A 17,454-nucleotide genomic window follows, 5' to 3' on the forward strand; every position below is an offset into this window, starting at 1 on the left:
GAAAACTGCAGTCAGGATGTAAAGTCAATAAATAAATAAAAATTTAAAACTATCTTGTAGTTTTGTTTATTCATCTCTATCTAATTTTGTTTCCATATTTTAATTTTCTTGGCTACCCAATATTCATAATACTGGAAATGAGTATAACTTGTTATATTAATACTACTATAAATAATAATAATTTTATTATTTTAAGAGAAAGTGTCAAAATGGCCTTTTATCCTCAAAACACACATAAGAAAATACCCAAAAAGAGTATGGTAAGTCCTTTGCCCTCTACATTCTACTGTGGTTTGAGATCTCATGATCTCAGGCTGGTTCATTTCTCACGTCCCTGAACCCTCACATACTAGACATTGTATCTCCAAATCTTGGAGCTTTGATTCCCAAATGGCTGGACAGGAGCCGTGGGCTTATTGGTCCATCTTCTCATTATGTAAACCTCATCTCTCAGATGACATTAAGTGTGTTTCTTCATCCTTAAGTTGGAGAAACAGATTAAGAAACACCTGCTTACTGCAACTCCTCAAAGGATAAAAACTCTACCAACTCTGTTCATTAAGAACTGCCTGTGAAATGATTGTTACCTTCTTTGGATATAAACTTCTTAGCAAATCAGTGTATGGTCATAATGGATCAGAAGAAGATAAAATATTTGATTAATATACCGACATTGACAAAAGCTGAAGAAAGTGATTTTTATTTATTTTCAGAATGGGACACATTTTTCTTTGTTTCCTTTTTATTTCTTTCAAGCTCTGGATAATTCCAGGCTGAATTGCTACTGAGAAGAAGTGACAAATTCCAATCATTGGCATGTGAGTGGTCTACTACAGCACTGTCCACAGACCATCCCACGAGGTATACAGCAGAAGTCCTCACACATTAATATTCATCAGAAAATGGAAAGTTAGGGTGGCCAGAAAAACTGCAAAGACAAAAATTTTTACATACTGCATTTGATTATTCTGTTTCTGGAGGAATAATTTCTATGATGCTGATATTAGTTTGGCAGTAAATATTTTTTATTTCTTGTAAGGTGTAGAGTTTATCTTTATTACTTTCATAAATACTGTTTTCTAATTGCAAATAAAACAAGAGATAAAGTATTCATTCTCCTTTCCATGAAACTCAACAGAAAATGCAGAATCAGATAATAAAACATGCATCTACCAAAGAAGCAAAGATAACGTGTTCTTTCTAGTATAGTTTCTCAATAAAACAAAGAACTGGTCTATTTGTCTTGAAATGAAGAAGTCAAGCTACATACTCTGTGTGAACATATGGCTTGAGTAGGTAAAATTACTATTAGCAGTCTCATTTTGATTTTTAAATTGATCATTTATTAGCTGCCTGTCACACATAACATAAGGCCTTTGACTCAGAAATACAAACAAAATGTCATACAAGATAAAATTCCATATCTAAGGAGATGCATGTAAAGGATCTCCATACAGTAACAGTCATAAAAGGGAGAAAAGGGCGATTCAAAAAAAAATAGTAAAATGTGTGTTCTGGTATAATATTGGTATATACTAGTACAATATTAATATGATATTAGTTCTGGAGATCAAACTAAGATCTACAATCTGCAATTCAAATGACTCCATTTTCTGAGTCTTAAACATCTTTTTTATAATTTCCTAATCCTCTGAAGTGACTATCTCTGTTTCAGGAAATCAGTACCAACTGTGCTGCTGAACACATCAAGCTAGTGGGTCTCAAAATGAGAGTGTTTAGGTTCTGATTGAATGCACAGCAAGAAACAAGGGAAGTTTTTCAAACTATTAAAAACCATTAGAATTCCTGAATCTAGTGAATAGTTTCATATGCAGGCTATAACATGGACTACAGGGTTGATGGGCATGCATTTAATTATGATGCCCAGTACATATGCACAGGACATGCAGATTCAGATGACTGAAGGGAAAATGGAGATTCAGCAGTGATGCTGGCTGATCCAGCATACTCCATGAAATAATACAGATCTTCAGGTACAGCAGATCATGGTGACCCTGGGTCTTCTCACTCTGCTGGTATAAGGTCAGAACTCTGAACAGACTATAAAAAATTCCAGAAAATCTTTTTCCTAGTCTTGGGCTCTGATTGCCTCTGCATTCTTTATATTTATTGAGATAACTTTAAAAGCATTCCACCTGAAAATAAATGCAGTAAAGAATGTTACCAAAGGGACTTACACCACTCCAGCTACATATCGCAGATTTCTGTTCAGGCCATCAAGGACTTTCATATCCTCTGGACACAACTGGAATTCAAAAACCTACCACACAGATAGGGAACATTTTACATATTTAGACTGTATGTTTGCCAACCCGCACATTATAAATGCAACAGACTGAACCAACTGTGCAGACAAAATGCTTGAAAAATTTCAGCTCCCACAAAATACAAAGATATTTAACAAAACACTCAAGTGAGAAGTGAATACCAGGGACAGCATCACTCAAAACCCCTCCAGATATCGAATCCATCCACAATTTATGAGCAAAGAAGGTTTGAATGGAAGGAGAGGAGGAAAGAAATCCGATGTCATTCAAAGAAGAAAACATCATTGCTTAGATGATCTAAACAAGGAGTGCAATTTACTGAATGTGAAACACAATTCAGTAATCATTATTTATATAGTTTTATTTCCATTTATGAACAAATATTCAAAATATGAAAATGTTATTTTGAACACAATTTAAATGGCCATTCTTCTAATATTAACAATGTCTTATACAAAGGAACTAAGGACTTGTTTCCAGAAGGTCATCTTTAATACAGTTTGGGCAGTTTAATCAACAGGATTTTTTATATTTGTTAATATATTGAAAAAAATGGGTCTATAAATCACTAGAACTGATCTAAAAATTAATACCAAGATATAATGAAAAAGAAAATATGTCAATCAAATACCAATTGATGAGTTTAAATGATAGACATGGATTGTAAAACTCCTTAAATTTTCCTTTATATTTGAAACACATAAAAAAATTAAGCTAGGTTGTGGTGCATGCCTTTAACCCCAGCACTCAGAAGGCAGAGGCAGATGGATCTCTGTGAGCTCGAGACCAGCCTGGTCTATAAAGCAAATTCCAAGATAGCCAGGGCTGTTACACAGAAAAACTATGTCTCAAAAAAACAAAACAAAAAAACCCCTGAAATTATTACAAAAAACTATAAGCATGTTTTATGAACAAATAAAATATTAGACATACAAAACCCCCAGAGTGAAAATTATAAAAGTTAGTATATGTAAAAACTCTTCTAAATATCAGGGAGTTCCTATCACAATCAACAATTAGACACCACAATATTGTCAAAAGTCCATGATCTCGAAAATAACAAAGAGTTCCAAGCAATATTAAACAAATATGTAAACACTCTGAGTGAAATCTGGCAAATTGATGCTATTAAGGAAAGTCCACACATATCAAAATGAGTCATGTTTGGAGGCATATGCCAGTAGTCCCAGACTTGGAAGGTAGAATTAGGAAAATTAGAAATTCAAGATTATCTTCAGCTGCATATAAACCTGGATGCTAGACTGTCACAGAAAACCCACTTTAGCCACAAAATATACCACACACCCCAAATACAATAGCAACCACAGAAACAAACTCCAGAAAACACCTGTGATCTACAGAGTACATGAAACTGAAATTAGCCAAGATTTATGTCATTCACTTTTCTCACTCCTACCATGAGGTAGCAGAAGTAGTTTATTAATGCCACCTTCATGGCTGAACTTCCTGACATAAAAATATGTATATCTATTTATTAGAAAACCAGTCATAAGGCCTCTTGTAAAAATATAAAATTCAAACAATGGCGATTCCACACAGGATAAAATGTTTTAAATGGATATAAAGTACACTTGCTTGGAAATATAAGATAGAAGGACTAAGTTCAAACAAGTCTTTTGAGCTGGAGAAGTACTACATATGGTGATTTTGTTAGGGCTAGAGAAACCCAATGCCTCACTCATCACCTGCATGTTCTCCTTGATCCTGGCCTCATTGAGACTTTTTGCAAGGACCACAACCCCACGCTGGATCTGGTAGCGAAGGGCAATCAAGGCTGGAGTTTGCTTGTATTTTTTTGCCATGGAAGCAAGAACTGGGTCATCCAAGAGAACAGGAGTGCTCTGGTCTACCCTAGAATAACAGGGGGAGAGAACAAATTCTTCAATGTATTTGTCATGTTAAGCAGTTCTGAGACTATGGTTTCTCAAATGCAGACCCTCAGTCTGTAACACTATTACCATCTTTCATTCTCTCCAAAGTGAAAATTCTCTCTGCCCATAGTTCATCTGAATATGAACTCCAGAAACATAGAATTGCAAGACTGAAAAAATTCTGTCAATTATTTCCAGAAGCTTAATTCCTAATGTCCACATTACCAATGTTTATCTCGATGGGTGCCCAGAGCACTGTAGGCAACCAGAACAATGTCTTTTGACTTGCAGAAATCCAACAGTTTGTTCTGATTGAGATAAGGATGACATTCCACCTGCAGAAGGATGATGGAGAGATGCCATATTATATAAAACTCCAATACTATTACAAAGAAGATTGTTTTAAATAAATAAGCTAAATTAGGAAAACCTGTGTATCATAACATATGAATTTGAATATGTTAAGGCTAATGTGATGGTTCATGCATGTTATCCCAGAACATAGGTCACTGAGGCATCAAGTGTCACTAATTCAAGGCCAGCCTATGCTGCAGTCAGAGATTACTTTTCAGAAAACAAAAGGAAAGACAAAAGAGAGAAATGAATAGAGAATCTAAAATATAGAGCTGTGATCATATAGTTTTAATTGACACATGTTGACTTTATATATTAATGGTTTTCATAAAGATATGTTTATGCAGTAATATCCAATACTTTGACCCTATTCATACCATCATTTTATTTTTCCCTTTTCTATAATTTCCATTCAATCCCCCAGATTTTTGTTTTTTAAAGTTTTAATGGTAAGAGTAGGAGAGCCAAGACCCTATTAGTGCAGGTGTAGGTGAGCCAGTCCTGAAGTTGTAAACATGGGAGAGCTGGCTCCATTTCTCATCTGCCCAGGCCGAGACTCAGGGTTATGATTTGGCCTGTCCCAACATCCACCCCATCTATGACCTGCTGCAGCATGTGAAGGAATCTGACCTGCAGACCCAAAGCTGCAGGATCTCCAAAGCACAGGGCAACAACAGGATACCCAGGAAGGGTCCTAGTGAGGACCCAGCATCAATAGTGTAGTAGAAAACAGAGGCTTCAAACCAGAGCAATGACTTTTTGCAATGAACACTTGCAAGTAAAGTATATTGACTAAAGAGTCTATGGCGTGACTCACTATGTCACACTGCAGCTTCCGTGCCGAGATTTTTTTTTTAATTTTTAAATTTTTTCCCTTTATATTTTTCCTTTTGTCTCTTAAATTTTGTTTTATTGGGAGGGTGCAGGGGCAAAGGGCAGATGCAAAGGGATGGGGAAATGAATGGGATCATGATATGTAATGTAAAAGACACATAGAATAAATAAAAAGTTTTAATGGTTGTAGGTCCTCCTCTATTGACTATGATCTTACCTACTAAATAATTTACCTACTAAATTAAACAACCCCTAAGTACTTATCTTTATACCACAGAGTAGTGCATCTCTCATCCTCATCAGAGAATATTCTTTTGCAGTAGATAGTAACTAATGCAGAGACACACAACTAGTCAATGGGCAAAGAATAAGAGACTATGTGGAGTGTTCAGCCTTAAATGAGGCATCTGAATTACAGCCCCTCCTAAGGTTTAGGGATTATTGCAGAAGAATGGGCAAAAAGATTGCAGACCAGAGGTAGTGAATGACTAAAGAAAAACAGTGGTTTTGAGCTGTGGCAGGGCCATTGCACACCTGATGTCATGGCAGTTGTGACAGCATGTATAAGACCTACACATACTAAAGCCAGCCAATGTCCCAGCAAGGCTGTAAAAGATGCCCATGAAGTCCCATTCCCAGCTGATGAGCTATTGTCAATTGATGACTGCTGGGAGAGAAAGAATGAGTTTTTTTCATGGATAGGGCACTCAAGCAGCAATCTATGATCCAGTATGTACCTATGCACTTACTGACAAAACTAAGTAGAACTGGTGAGCGTTCAGGCTTGAAATCATATACATACCACCAACAAAAGTAGACTCAACAGGCTGTAAACATGTGTGTATATACATACATGCATGCATATACATATATGTATGTAATAATAGTAATCAATAAAATGGGGGCTATCAATTTAAGGAGGACATGGGGTTCAAAGGAGAGTCACTAGAGGAGAAGTGATTCAATTCTATTTCAATTAAAACATATTGAAAATAAAATAAAATAATTAAAAAGGGCAAGCAACAACGACAAAAATAAAAACAGAACAGCACAAGAAGTTGGGAGAGAAAAGTGGAGGAAATAAGGGAGAAATTAGAGGGGAGGAAGTTGTGAGCATGTTTAAACAAAACATTTTATGTATATATGAAATTATCAAACAATAAAAATACTTTTGATGTCTATGTTCCTTGGAAAAGTAAAAAAGTAATAAATATTAGATGAACTAATCCTAGTTACAAAATTTTATATGTCAATACTGTTTTCTCTATGAGGAATCATGACTGATTCTAAATGTAGGACAGGGAATGGGCTTTCAAGATTTTGACTATTAAACAGCACAATAAAACAAGAACTTGATCAAATACTCTTGTGGGAAAGCCTAGAGGCTGAAACAACTAATTTGGTAGAGGTCTCAAAAGTGTATTTTGGCAGATATCAGCATTAACAAAAAAAATCAATTCAGATATATGCAGTAAATAAAAATAAATGATTTCATGGTATGTGCACATGAGAAAGACACACATGACACATAAATATGAGAGAGGGAAAGAGATGGAGAGATGGGAGAGAGAGAGAGAGAGATAGAGAGAGGGGGGAGAATGTAAAACTATGTATGTACTGGTGGTAATTACAATAGTAACTCCTTCTGAAACATTTGTAACTAAAAGTATTAACTTTATCTAATAGGTAAAATTTCGTAATGTGTCTATCTCTACCTCGCAAATGAATTTTTAAGTAGACAATCAGTAAGGAATATGAGCAGAGTGGGTAAAAGTGACAGTTGGTATTTCCAAACCCCAACATAATAACCATCTCTGGCAAAAATCACTTAGGAGTTATCTAATATTTTGTTGGACTATGAAATGTTAATTCCTTTCATGCATCTATGTCACAGTGACTACAATGGAAGAAAAATATTTTTAACAGAAGAGATCTGCCTAACATTAGCATTACCACATAGTCAAATGGACTTAAGAGGGAGGGCAGCTTATCAATACATGCTACTTAGTTGAGTCCAATTTGGGGTCATAGCACAATAATGACATTTTGTAGGCAAAAAAAAAAATTGTTTAAAATTAGTGCAATAAATCTTCCAGACATAAATGTAATTGCACAAGCTTGCAATAAAACAAGGATCTTTCATTGAAGTACACATATCTGATCAACCCACACTACTTAAAAAGTAGAGGTTGATAGTCATACTTGCAACAAGCTTTGAAAAACTAAGCAACAGAGTTCATGTATATATGTACCTGTAATTTGCAACCTGGTGAAATGTGAATGTTTTAAGTGGGGGTAAAGAATTGTGAATGATCTATAGCAGAAATTCAAATTTTACAGTGCTTTAAATAGGTCCTTATAAAATTGAAGAAATATAATTATTGATAGAGAGAACATTAATTTTTAAAATGTAATATGACAAATGGTGCTTAGTCATGATATACCAAATACGGACATAAGTTCACATTTCCTATATAGAACTCTTACTTGTCCAATAAATGCTGTTAAAAAAAGATCTTAGAGGATGGAACCATAGACATAAAGAATTTATTTCTCAATTTATTTGATGCCACAAACCAGGAGAAGAAATTGAAATATGCTCAAGAACAAAGCCAGCTGAAGTATTCTTCAAAGGTCCTGGGTGTTAATTTCATATACCCAAACAGTATCATCACAAGCAGGAAGCTCCCTGCCTCTAACCCTGGTGAGCTTCAAAGTCTGCAGTAATTTTTAATGTAGCTGAAACCTGACCCACAAGCCAGAAACCAGGCAAGAAAAATCAGTCAGGCATCTAAACTCCACAGGAACCCAGAACAGCATCACATCATGTTACTTTCACAGCATCCTTGTTCACTAGCCATATAGGCTTTCTCAGTCTTATCTAAGCCCAGTTCCTTAGAGCACCTGCCCATTGATCATTGCTCATTTTCATAGGCCAGAGATGTTCATCCTTCCTTTGGAGTGTGATTAATGACTACAGTTTACCTTGATCATCTGTATCTCTCTAAAATCATAGATACAACTAAGGAAAGAACCTGTCAATACATTCCACCGAGACCTCATAGTGCAAAACACATTCCAGTGTTGTGTATGTCCTATGCATAAACACTCTGCTGTCAGCTTCTGGTGTTCCACAAAACGAAGATGAACAATACAAACGTACCTATCAACTACTGACAAGAAGGAGGAGTGCAAAGAGAAGGAAGAAGAAGATGAGGAGAATAAGGAGGAGGAAGAGGGGGGAATGAAGAGCAAAGAGAATGAGTATTCTCACCTGGTTGCACACAGGCTTGTACTTGAGCCCTGGCTTGTTCAGGATCATTTCCAGCTGCCTGCGGTTAAAGTTGGACACCCCGATGGACTTGGCCAGTCCTGCATCCTTACATTTCTCCATGGCCTAGGGAGGAAATGTGTAGTGATAGAATAGGTAGAATAGTCTGTTGGAGACAGACTTCTATAAATTTTACTGTTAGAAATCACACTGTGAAGAAATAAAAATGAACTTAACTGGAATTGAGTCTTAAGAATAATAAAAGTTGTAAGAAAATGATAACATTAACCAAAGGGTCCTGTGCTCTCCTCAGGAAACCAGAATCTTTACTGCATAATCATTTCCCCAAGCTACTTCTTTCATTTCTATTACATCGCAAAAATGCGTGCTCCTCCAGTTCTTAAGGAAACTATCCTTCATGTCGATGATTTGTTTTACAACACAGAAGACACATGCCACCCTCACAGGTGGAGTTGTGACAAGTGTCTCCATTTGTGCATTATTTTTTGTTGTTGTCTAATCCTAGTACTCACCTCCCAGGTATCACAGAGATCCACTGTGTCAGATACAGCTTTTCCATGTTCATCTATTGGAAAATACTCTTCTCCTGGCTGGAAAAGAAATAAATACTAAAGTAATCTCTTAAAAAATGCATTTCCTCAACAATAACAATGATCCCAGGAAGAAATGTGGCTGAAACAGTCTTCCATCAGATGGATCATAGTTTCTGAAATTATACTTGATATGAGTTGTAAATGTAGAACTGCAAGAAATGTCCTTATGTGGTAAGGTTCTATTTTCATACATATAGTTGTTCATAAACACTACATCTCTGGGTCTTTATTGTGGTATCCTAGTTGACCTGTGTGCTTGTTTACTGTCTCTCACTTTGAAACTTGGCAACATTGCCATAAATACCAGCGAGAAGGAATGTCACCATTAACTCAAGATAAACAATCATGTTCTTCACATTGTATTGTTCATGAATAATTACCATAAATCAATGAAAAAAGAAATGATAAAACAAGGTTATTTTTGTTATTTTCAATATATATGTGCATATGTGCAACTATATATGTTTGTGCAGGTATTTGTGTATGTGTGTGCACATGAATGGGAAGGCCAGAGTTCAATGTCTGATATTGTTCCTCAAGATATTATCCACCTTGATTTTTTTGAGACATGATATCTCATTGGATGAATTCATGTTTTTAATGAAGCTGTCTGATCTGTGAAAAACACAGAGACTCCCCTTCCTCTACATCTCCAGCACTAGGATTACTTCATATGGACATCCTCACATAGATTCTGGGCATCAAATTGATATCCTCATGCTTGCAGGCAAGTACTTTACCAAGAGAATGATCTACTCAAGTCTGATCAGGACTCTTTTAAAAATTAATTCTGGTGCTTTAAAATACAGAGAGGTAGAGATAGATTGATTACCTATATCTGTAACCTGCAGTACGGACATAACCAACACCAGTAGAAATTGTCTCCACAAACCAAAATGAACATGTAGTAATATATAGATAAGAAACAACAAACACAGACATTTCTCAAGTATACTTAAAAGCCTGAAAATAGTCATAGCTTGGATTCTTTCTTAATATAATTAATTTCTAAAATAAAGAAAACTGTGTTTGTATAGCTTTATAGATTCTTACTTCAACCAGCCTAGAGCACAGTCATGCTGACATAGAGGAAGTTTTTTTAATGATGCAAATCACCCACCTTCAGGGCCATTGGGAAATTAATGAGGTAGAGATCCACATAGTCCAACTGAAGTTTCTTCAGTGATTGCTCCAAGCAAGACTTAACCAGCTCTGGACGATGGAAAGTACACCAAAGCTACAGAAGTTAAGTAATTAAAATTGGATTGAATTTCCAGATTGTAACAATTCATTAATTTTTTTACTTCACCTGATATTAAGATTTTTTTCTATTTATTTGAAACTTGTTCATATGGGGAAACATTCCACTTCTCAAATTTCTTTTAACCTGATTAGCTATGTAAGCTTATATGTGTGTATTATGAATTAACTAGGACTTTGCTCAAAACCCAAAATTTTTATCACTGACTAATAATATTTATCATTAAAATTATGTTTCACTGAATTAATAAATTCATGATGATAAACTACTCTCTGTGTGTGTGTGTGCGCGCGTGCGTGCGTGTGTGCGTGTGTGCGTGTGTGTGTGTGTGTGTGTGTGTGTGTGTGTGTGTGTGTGTTAGCTATTGGCCACTCCTATTCATGTTGCTATATAGCATGTGGAGGCCAGATATTGATCCTGGGTGTCAGCCTCTATCTCTCTCTTTCTTATGTAGCTTTAATTTATGCAACTACAGGGAAATATTTTGAATATTTTGTTATATTTTATATAATTTAAACAGTATTAGTTTTATCTTGCTAAGCACTAAATGTTTTGTCTTATACAAATTCTCCCTTATTGATAAAAATGACTAAATATTTTCATAGTGATGAGAATGTTTTGAAAGTTGTTCTGGACATAAACAAAGTCACTGTCTTCCACAGTCCATGTTATATCACATTCCTGTGACCTGAGACAAAAACTATGAAGTGAGACATAAAAAAGGAGAGGCATCAAAAGTAAGTTCTTAAATCTAAACACAGTAATGATGAGAAAGCCATCATCTTACTCTGTGTTCACCACTGCATACAATATGCAAACACACGAATAAAACAGGTTTAGTTCACTAAAAAAAATCATATAAACCCCCCTTCAGATATCATAGTTCATTTATTTGGATACCATACGCACAATACCTTTGAGGTGTAAAATATATCTTCCCTCTTCACAGTGCCGTCTTCAATCTTGCTTCGGATGGCTAGTCCTACCTCCTCTTCATTCTGGTACATATGGGCAGAATCTATATGGCGAAACCCAGCATCTATAGCTATTCTTGTGGCTTCTGTAGCCTTACTCTTGGATACCTAAAAGAGCAACCCAAAGCAGCATTTAGAGATAGACATGATCAGCACCTAATCTTGAGTCCAGTCCTTCTCTGTTTTAATACATGGAATAGTTCTAGCCTGGTGGAACAAAAAAAACAAGCTAGACCTACAAAGTCACCTGGGGATTCATTGACCCAATACCTCATGCTGGCTCCATCCATCCTGATCTATATCCATTTTAACTCTCACTCCCAATGCCATTGTTTTTATTTCCCATTTTTTATTGTTTATACACAACATGCTGCTTTTCATATATTTTCTACTTCAATCTTTAGAATTTTACTAGCTATAAGTTTGCTTGAAAAATGGACAGAGTATTCTACATATGAAAGCAGGGTGACTTTCATAAAATATAATTTGAATTTCATTTTTAGATAATAATCATTTGAAAGAAGAGAAAAATCTACAGCATAGGAAGAAAAATTTTCCAGCTACTGACTTCATACATGACAAGTAACTGAAACATACTATGTAAGGAATTTGAAAAACTGGCAAAAATCATGTAGTTCATTTTAAAAAAAAATGAGTAAATGATCAAAACAGACATTTCCCAAAAGGAGAAATAACATTGTAAGCAAATATTTAAAGTCTCTATAACATTCATTTTCAGGCATTGAAGCAGAAAAAAAAAATGTACTTAAACAAAAGAAAAACACAGCTCCAGGATAAGCAGCAGCCAGAGATCACACCTTGTTTCTAAAAAGTCTTTCTCTCACACAATGCATAGCCCTAGCCTTGGAGAAACTGAGAACCCCAGGGACCCCAGTGTCACCAGGAAGTGGATGACTTTACAAGTCAGGTGGACATCCATTCATTCCTGTTCTATTTCTTTTGAATTTTCAAACCAAGCATCACTGTTTTTACCTCTGAAGGTATAGCAGTACCAAAACCCAAGACTGGAATGAAGTGACCATCATTCAGTTCCACACGGTGACACTTGGAGTTCATCGCCTGTCACGCTTCAGGATAAGTTGGCTCTGGTTGATGTTCCCCTTCATAGGGCATTTAAGTTATGGGAGTTCCTGCCCCACCTGCCTAGTTAAAGATTAGCCTATGCCACACAGAAGAAGCTAAGACAAGTTCTACATGTGATAAGAGAATGAAAGCCACTTCACTTCCTTATATGGAAGAAACTACCCACAAAAATTACCATATTATGATTCAGAGTTTATTGAGTTCATTGTATTTGCCCATTACTATCTTCCATAAAGCATTTTGAATTAATAGGAGACATTGAATGAGAAATTATTTATTGCTTCAGACTAAAATAAAATTCAAGATTCTTGTTTTCTTGTTACAGTAAAGCCAGATCCTATAGAAAATGTACACAAAAGAAACAAAATGGTTATGGATTTGTTGCTGTTCAAATTTTAAGCCTCAAAACTAAATTTGAAGAAAAATTACAGTTTTTCATTTTCCCATTGAGAGATTATAAAATAAAGGGAGGCATCTAGGTTGTTTCCAGGTTCTTGCTATTATGAATAATGCTGATATGAACATAGTGGAGCATGTGTCCTTGTGGTAAGATTGAGTATTCCTTGGGTATATGCCCAAGAGTGGTATAGCTGGGTCTTGAGGAAGACTTATTCCCAATATTCTGAGAAACCACCATACTGATTTCCAGAGTGGTTGTACAAATTTGCATTCCCACCAACAGTGGATGAGTGTTCCCCTTGCTCCACATCCTCTCCAACATAAGCTGTCTTCAGTATTTTTAATCTTAGCCATTCTGACAGGTATAAGATAGTATCTTAGAGTCATTTTGATTTGCATTTCCCTGATGACTAAGGATGTTGAGCAATTCTTTAAATGTCTTTCAGCCATTTGAGATTCTTCTGTTGAGAATCCTCTATTAAGTTCTATAGCCCATTTTTTTTTTTAAATTGGATTGTTCAGTATTTTGATGTCTAGCTTTTTGAGTTCTTTATATATTTTGGAGATCAACCCTCTGTCAGATGTGGGGTTGGTGAAGATCTTTTCTCATTTGTAGGCTGTCATTTTGTCTTATTGACTGTGTCCTTTGCTCTACAAAAGCTTGTCAGTTTCAGGGAGTCCCATTTATTAATTTTTGCTCTCAGTGTCTGTGCTACTGGTGTTATATTTAGGAAGTGGTCTCCAGTGCCAAGAACCTGGAAACAACCTAGATGCTCCTCAACTGAAAAATGGATAAAGAAAATGTGGCACATGTACACAATGGAGTACAACAGCAGTAAAAAAAAAAAAAAAAAAAAAAAAAAACAATGATATCATGAAATTTGCAGGTAAATGGATGGGACTAGAAAATATCATCCTGAGTGAGGTAACCCAGACTCAGAAGGACAAAGATAGTATGTACTCACTCGTAAGTGGATACTAGATGTAAGGCAAAGTATAACCAGATAGCTCCAGAGAATCTAGCTAACAAGGAGAGACCCTAAGAAAGACACATAGCCCAGAGAAGGAGAAATAGATGAGATCTACATGAGCAAATTGGGAGTGGTGGGGTAATGGAGGGTAAAGAATGGGGACTGAGAACATAAGGAAATTGGAGGGTCGAGCTAGAACAAGGACAGAGTGGGAGAGCAAGGAAAAAGATACCATGATAAATAAATGAAGACACCATGGGAATAGGAAGAAGCAGGGTTCTGGGGAAGCTCTCGGGGATCCACAAGGATGATCCCACCTTGGACTACTGGCAATGATCCAGAGGATACCAGGACTGGTCTACTCTGGTGACCAGTCTAGTGAATACTCTAACTGTCATCATAGAGCCTTTGTCCAGTGACTGATGGAAGCAGATGCAGAGATACACAGCCAGGAACCAGGCTGAGCTCTGGGAATCCAATCAATGAGAGAGAGGAGGGATTCTGTGGACAGGGGACGTCTAGGTCATGAAGGGAAAATGTGCAGAGATGACCAGCCACACTAGTGGAAACCCATGAACTGTGGACTAATAACTATGGAGCACCCATAGGACTAGACTAGGCCCTCTGGATATGGGAGACAGTTATTTAGCTCAAACTGTTTAGGGAGCACCCAGGCAGGGGGATTGTGATCCATCCCTGGTGCATGGGCAGGCTTTTTGGAGCCCAGTGCCTACTGTGTGACACCTTGCACAGCCTTGGTGCAGTGGGGCTTAGACCTGCCTCAGTTGAGTGTGCCAGGCTCTGCTGACTCTCCATGGGAGACCTTGATTTGAAAAATGTGGGGATTAGGAGGTGGGTTAAGGGTGTAGGCTGGGGGTGGGAAGAGGGAAGAGGTGGGATCTGTGGTTGGTATGTAAAGTGAATAGAAAATTCTTAATAAAAATGAAAAAAACATAAATAAAGAGAGCAAGAAGGGATATATGGGAGGGATGGAGAAAGGAAAGGGAAGGGAAAATTATGTAAGTACTTTATAACCTCAAAAATAAATACATTCAAAAAATCTCTGGGCAACTTATTGGAAAAGGAAAAGTTACCAAAGTTTATAGAACCATGAATCTACTAAAGATGGCTATACATCATCAGTATGTGCAAATATATTTTATTTACAGTACAAGGTCCAGAGGTTTTCAGAAATTAAAATGGGAGGTGAGAGTTCACTCTACTCATTGAATTATACTTTTAGAATCCATTTATGGTCAAAGACTACTTAATTGTGTGATAAGGGACCTATTTCCTGAACTTCAAGTTCACACTTATCTTCTGTGCAAGAGTTTGATAATTTTTATATAGGGAGATATTGTGAAGACTATAAATGGAGGTGGTTACATTTTAGAGTGAATATCATGCCAAATATGGAAAGACTGATGATAATACCCCAGCTTCCTCATTGGTAAGTCTGTGAGTGACCTTACACCTGAAAGAGAAGTGATATCCAGAAGGAGGATAATTACTTCTTTTTGCTACTCCTACCTAATGCAGTTTTTCAAATTTGATACATAACAACACAATTAAACTTTAACGTATCAGAGTTTCCATAAAAGACAAACTTTTGCTTAAAGGCTGACTCCCACATGACTATTTCCTTGTAGGAGGGATATAACTTCTTATATATGGATCACTGCCTTAGAGTACACATCTTACAGCTAATGTTAATAACATGTTATATAGATCAAATGGTGTCATTGGAAAGTTGATATCACATGCTGCTCTCTACGGTAGTTCATAAGTAACATGCTGAACCTTAGATGGTACCTGGGAACATTGAGTTCTCCCCAATCCATAGCATAAGAATTACAGTTCTCTATGGACTTGACATACAGTGAGGATCATTTGATTTGGAAAGCTTTCTTTTGGGAAACAGGAACTTGGGGATGTGTTATATCAGGTGTATTATTATTTTATATTATCATTATATACGGTTTTGTGTAATAAACTGTGAGTTAAAGACAGGTGTAGAGGTTCTAAATGGCTTCAATTTAAAACAACTTCGGTAACCTCAGTGTTTGGAGAATTTAGTGCATTTTGCATAGATTCATTGGGAGAAGACTCATTCATAGAAGATTGAACATTAATTCTTCTCTTGGATATCTCTTGAACAGTTTTCTGTTTAAATTTCATGCTTTCATATTGCTGTATAAAACAACTAGTGCGTAATTATTTGAGGAGCCCTGTGAGGCTTCTAGAAAATAATGATTATGGGTATTATAGGGAATCTACAATGCCAATGGCTAAGCCATGATTGTCTGGGACTGAAAAGGTCCTTGGGTTGTTCAATTCCTATTACTAAATAAGAAGAATCCAGGCAAACAAGAATGGACTCTGCACTGCAAGTGGACAACCCACTAAATTTGTAGGGAAAAGTTGGCATTTGGGAAGTTTATGTAATACTTTCTCAACATTTGAATGTTTAAATGTCGAGTATGGCTACAGAGGACTAGATGTTGGAGTCTGCCGTGTTGATGGTGTTCAACTGTACTGAGATGAAGAGAAGATAGGACTGGAGGAAGTCTTCTGAAGGAAGACTGAAGGTGACACTGTCAAGAAAGGAGCCGGTCCTATACTTCAAAGATAGTGCATTTTATGTGTGATGACTAATGATGTGTTGAAATTATATTTATGAATTTAGATAAGTAATTATTGGTGAATTGTATATTACATGATGTGTTAGAGAGAAAGATGATGGCTTTCTCATCCATACATTTAAAACATATGCTATGCACAGTTACTGCTTTCTGCGTCTGATTTCACATGGACTATGGAAGATATCAACTTCTTTTGTGTCTGGATTGTTTTACAAAACCATTCTTTGATCTTAAATCACATGTCACCCTTATCAAGGAACTATGTGAGAGAGAACATTGTAAACAAACACTTTTGGTGTTAAATACAACAGAACTAACTTGCCTCCTATGGTGTACAGAAGCTAATATAATACTCAAAATATCCATCCAGTTATATAAGAAAGGGACACTAGTTCTTTTCCCCTTGAATTGATTGACTATGTTGAACCCTTCAGCTGTTTTACCAGTAAAATGAACTATAACTCATATAATGGACATTATTATTACATGAACACTTGTGTCTCCCGAGTAATCTCTTTGATTGTTCACAACATTTACTTATAACAACCAAATGTATAAGAAAGTTTACTTTTTTAAACTAAATGAAAAGAATTATGTTGTTTTGACAAAGATTCAAGTTGTCCCTTAACCTGCGCATATGGGCAATGAGTTACATGTTCTTCACAATATATATACACAAGTATATGAGTAAATAAGTAAATAAATGGAAAACATTTAAGAATAATTCCAGAGGAGCTCTAGCCACTGAGCTTTATCCCTAGCAATGAAGCTTTTTCCCTCTTAATATATGAAGATTAACTCACTCAATACAGTGAGCTTTTATGTTGGATAGTTTTCGAACATTTTAATA

General features: G+C 36.1%; 1 protein-coding gene across 3 annotated transcripts; it reads right to left on the minus strand.

The window, feature by feature from the left end:
* Positions 1 to 885: 885 nt before the first annotated feature.
* Positions 886 to 12,565, minus strand: LOC114708009 (estradiol 17 beta-dehydrogenase 5-like). Of its 3 annotated transcripts, none has more exons than XM_028890980.1 (9): positions 12,482 to 12,565; positions 11,429 to 11,596; positions 10,374 to 10,490; positions 9,173 to 9,250; positions 8,643 to 8,765; positions 4,406 to 4,515; positions 3,995 to 4,160; positions 2,199 to 2,266; positions 886 to 928 (listed from the first exon to the last, which is right to left on the minus strand). In XM_028890980.1, exons 1-9 carry the CDS (start codon positions 12,563 to 12,565, stop codon positions 886 to 888), a joined length of 957 nt encoding a protein of 318 aa, XP_028746813.1. The 3 variants fall into 3 exon arrangements, with proteins under 3 accessions (XP_028746813.1, XP_028746807.1, XP_028746818.1); XM_028890974.1 differs by having other exon boundaries at positions 2,199 to 2,281; XM_028890985.1 differs by lacking the exon at positions 9,173 to 9,250 and having other exon boundaries at positions 2,199 to 2,281.
* Positions 12,566 to 17,454: the final 4,889 nt, after the last annotated feature.

Source organism: Peromyscus leucopus, chromosome 5, assembly GCF_004664715.2.
Source record: "Peromyscus leucopus breed LL Stock chromosome 5, UCI_PerLeu_2.1, whole genome shotgun sequence".
Lineage (NCBI taxonomy): Eukaryota > Metazoa > Chordata > Mammalia > Rodentia > Cricetidae > Peromyscus > Peromyscus leucopus.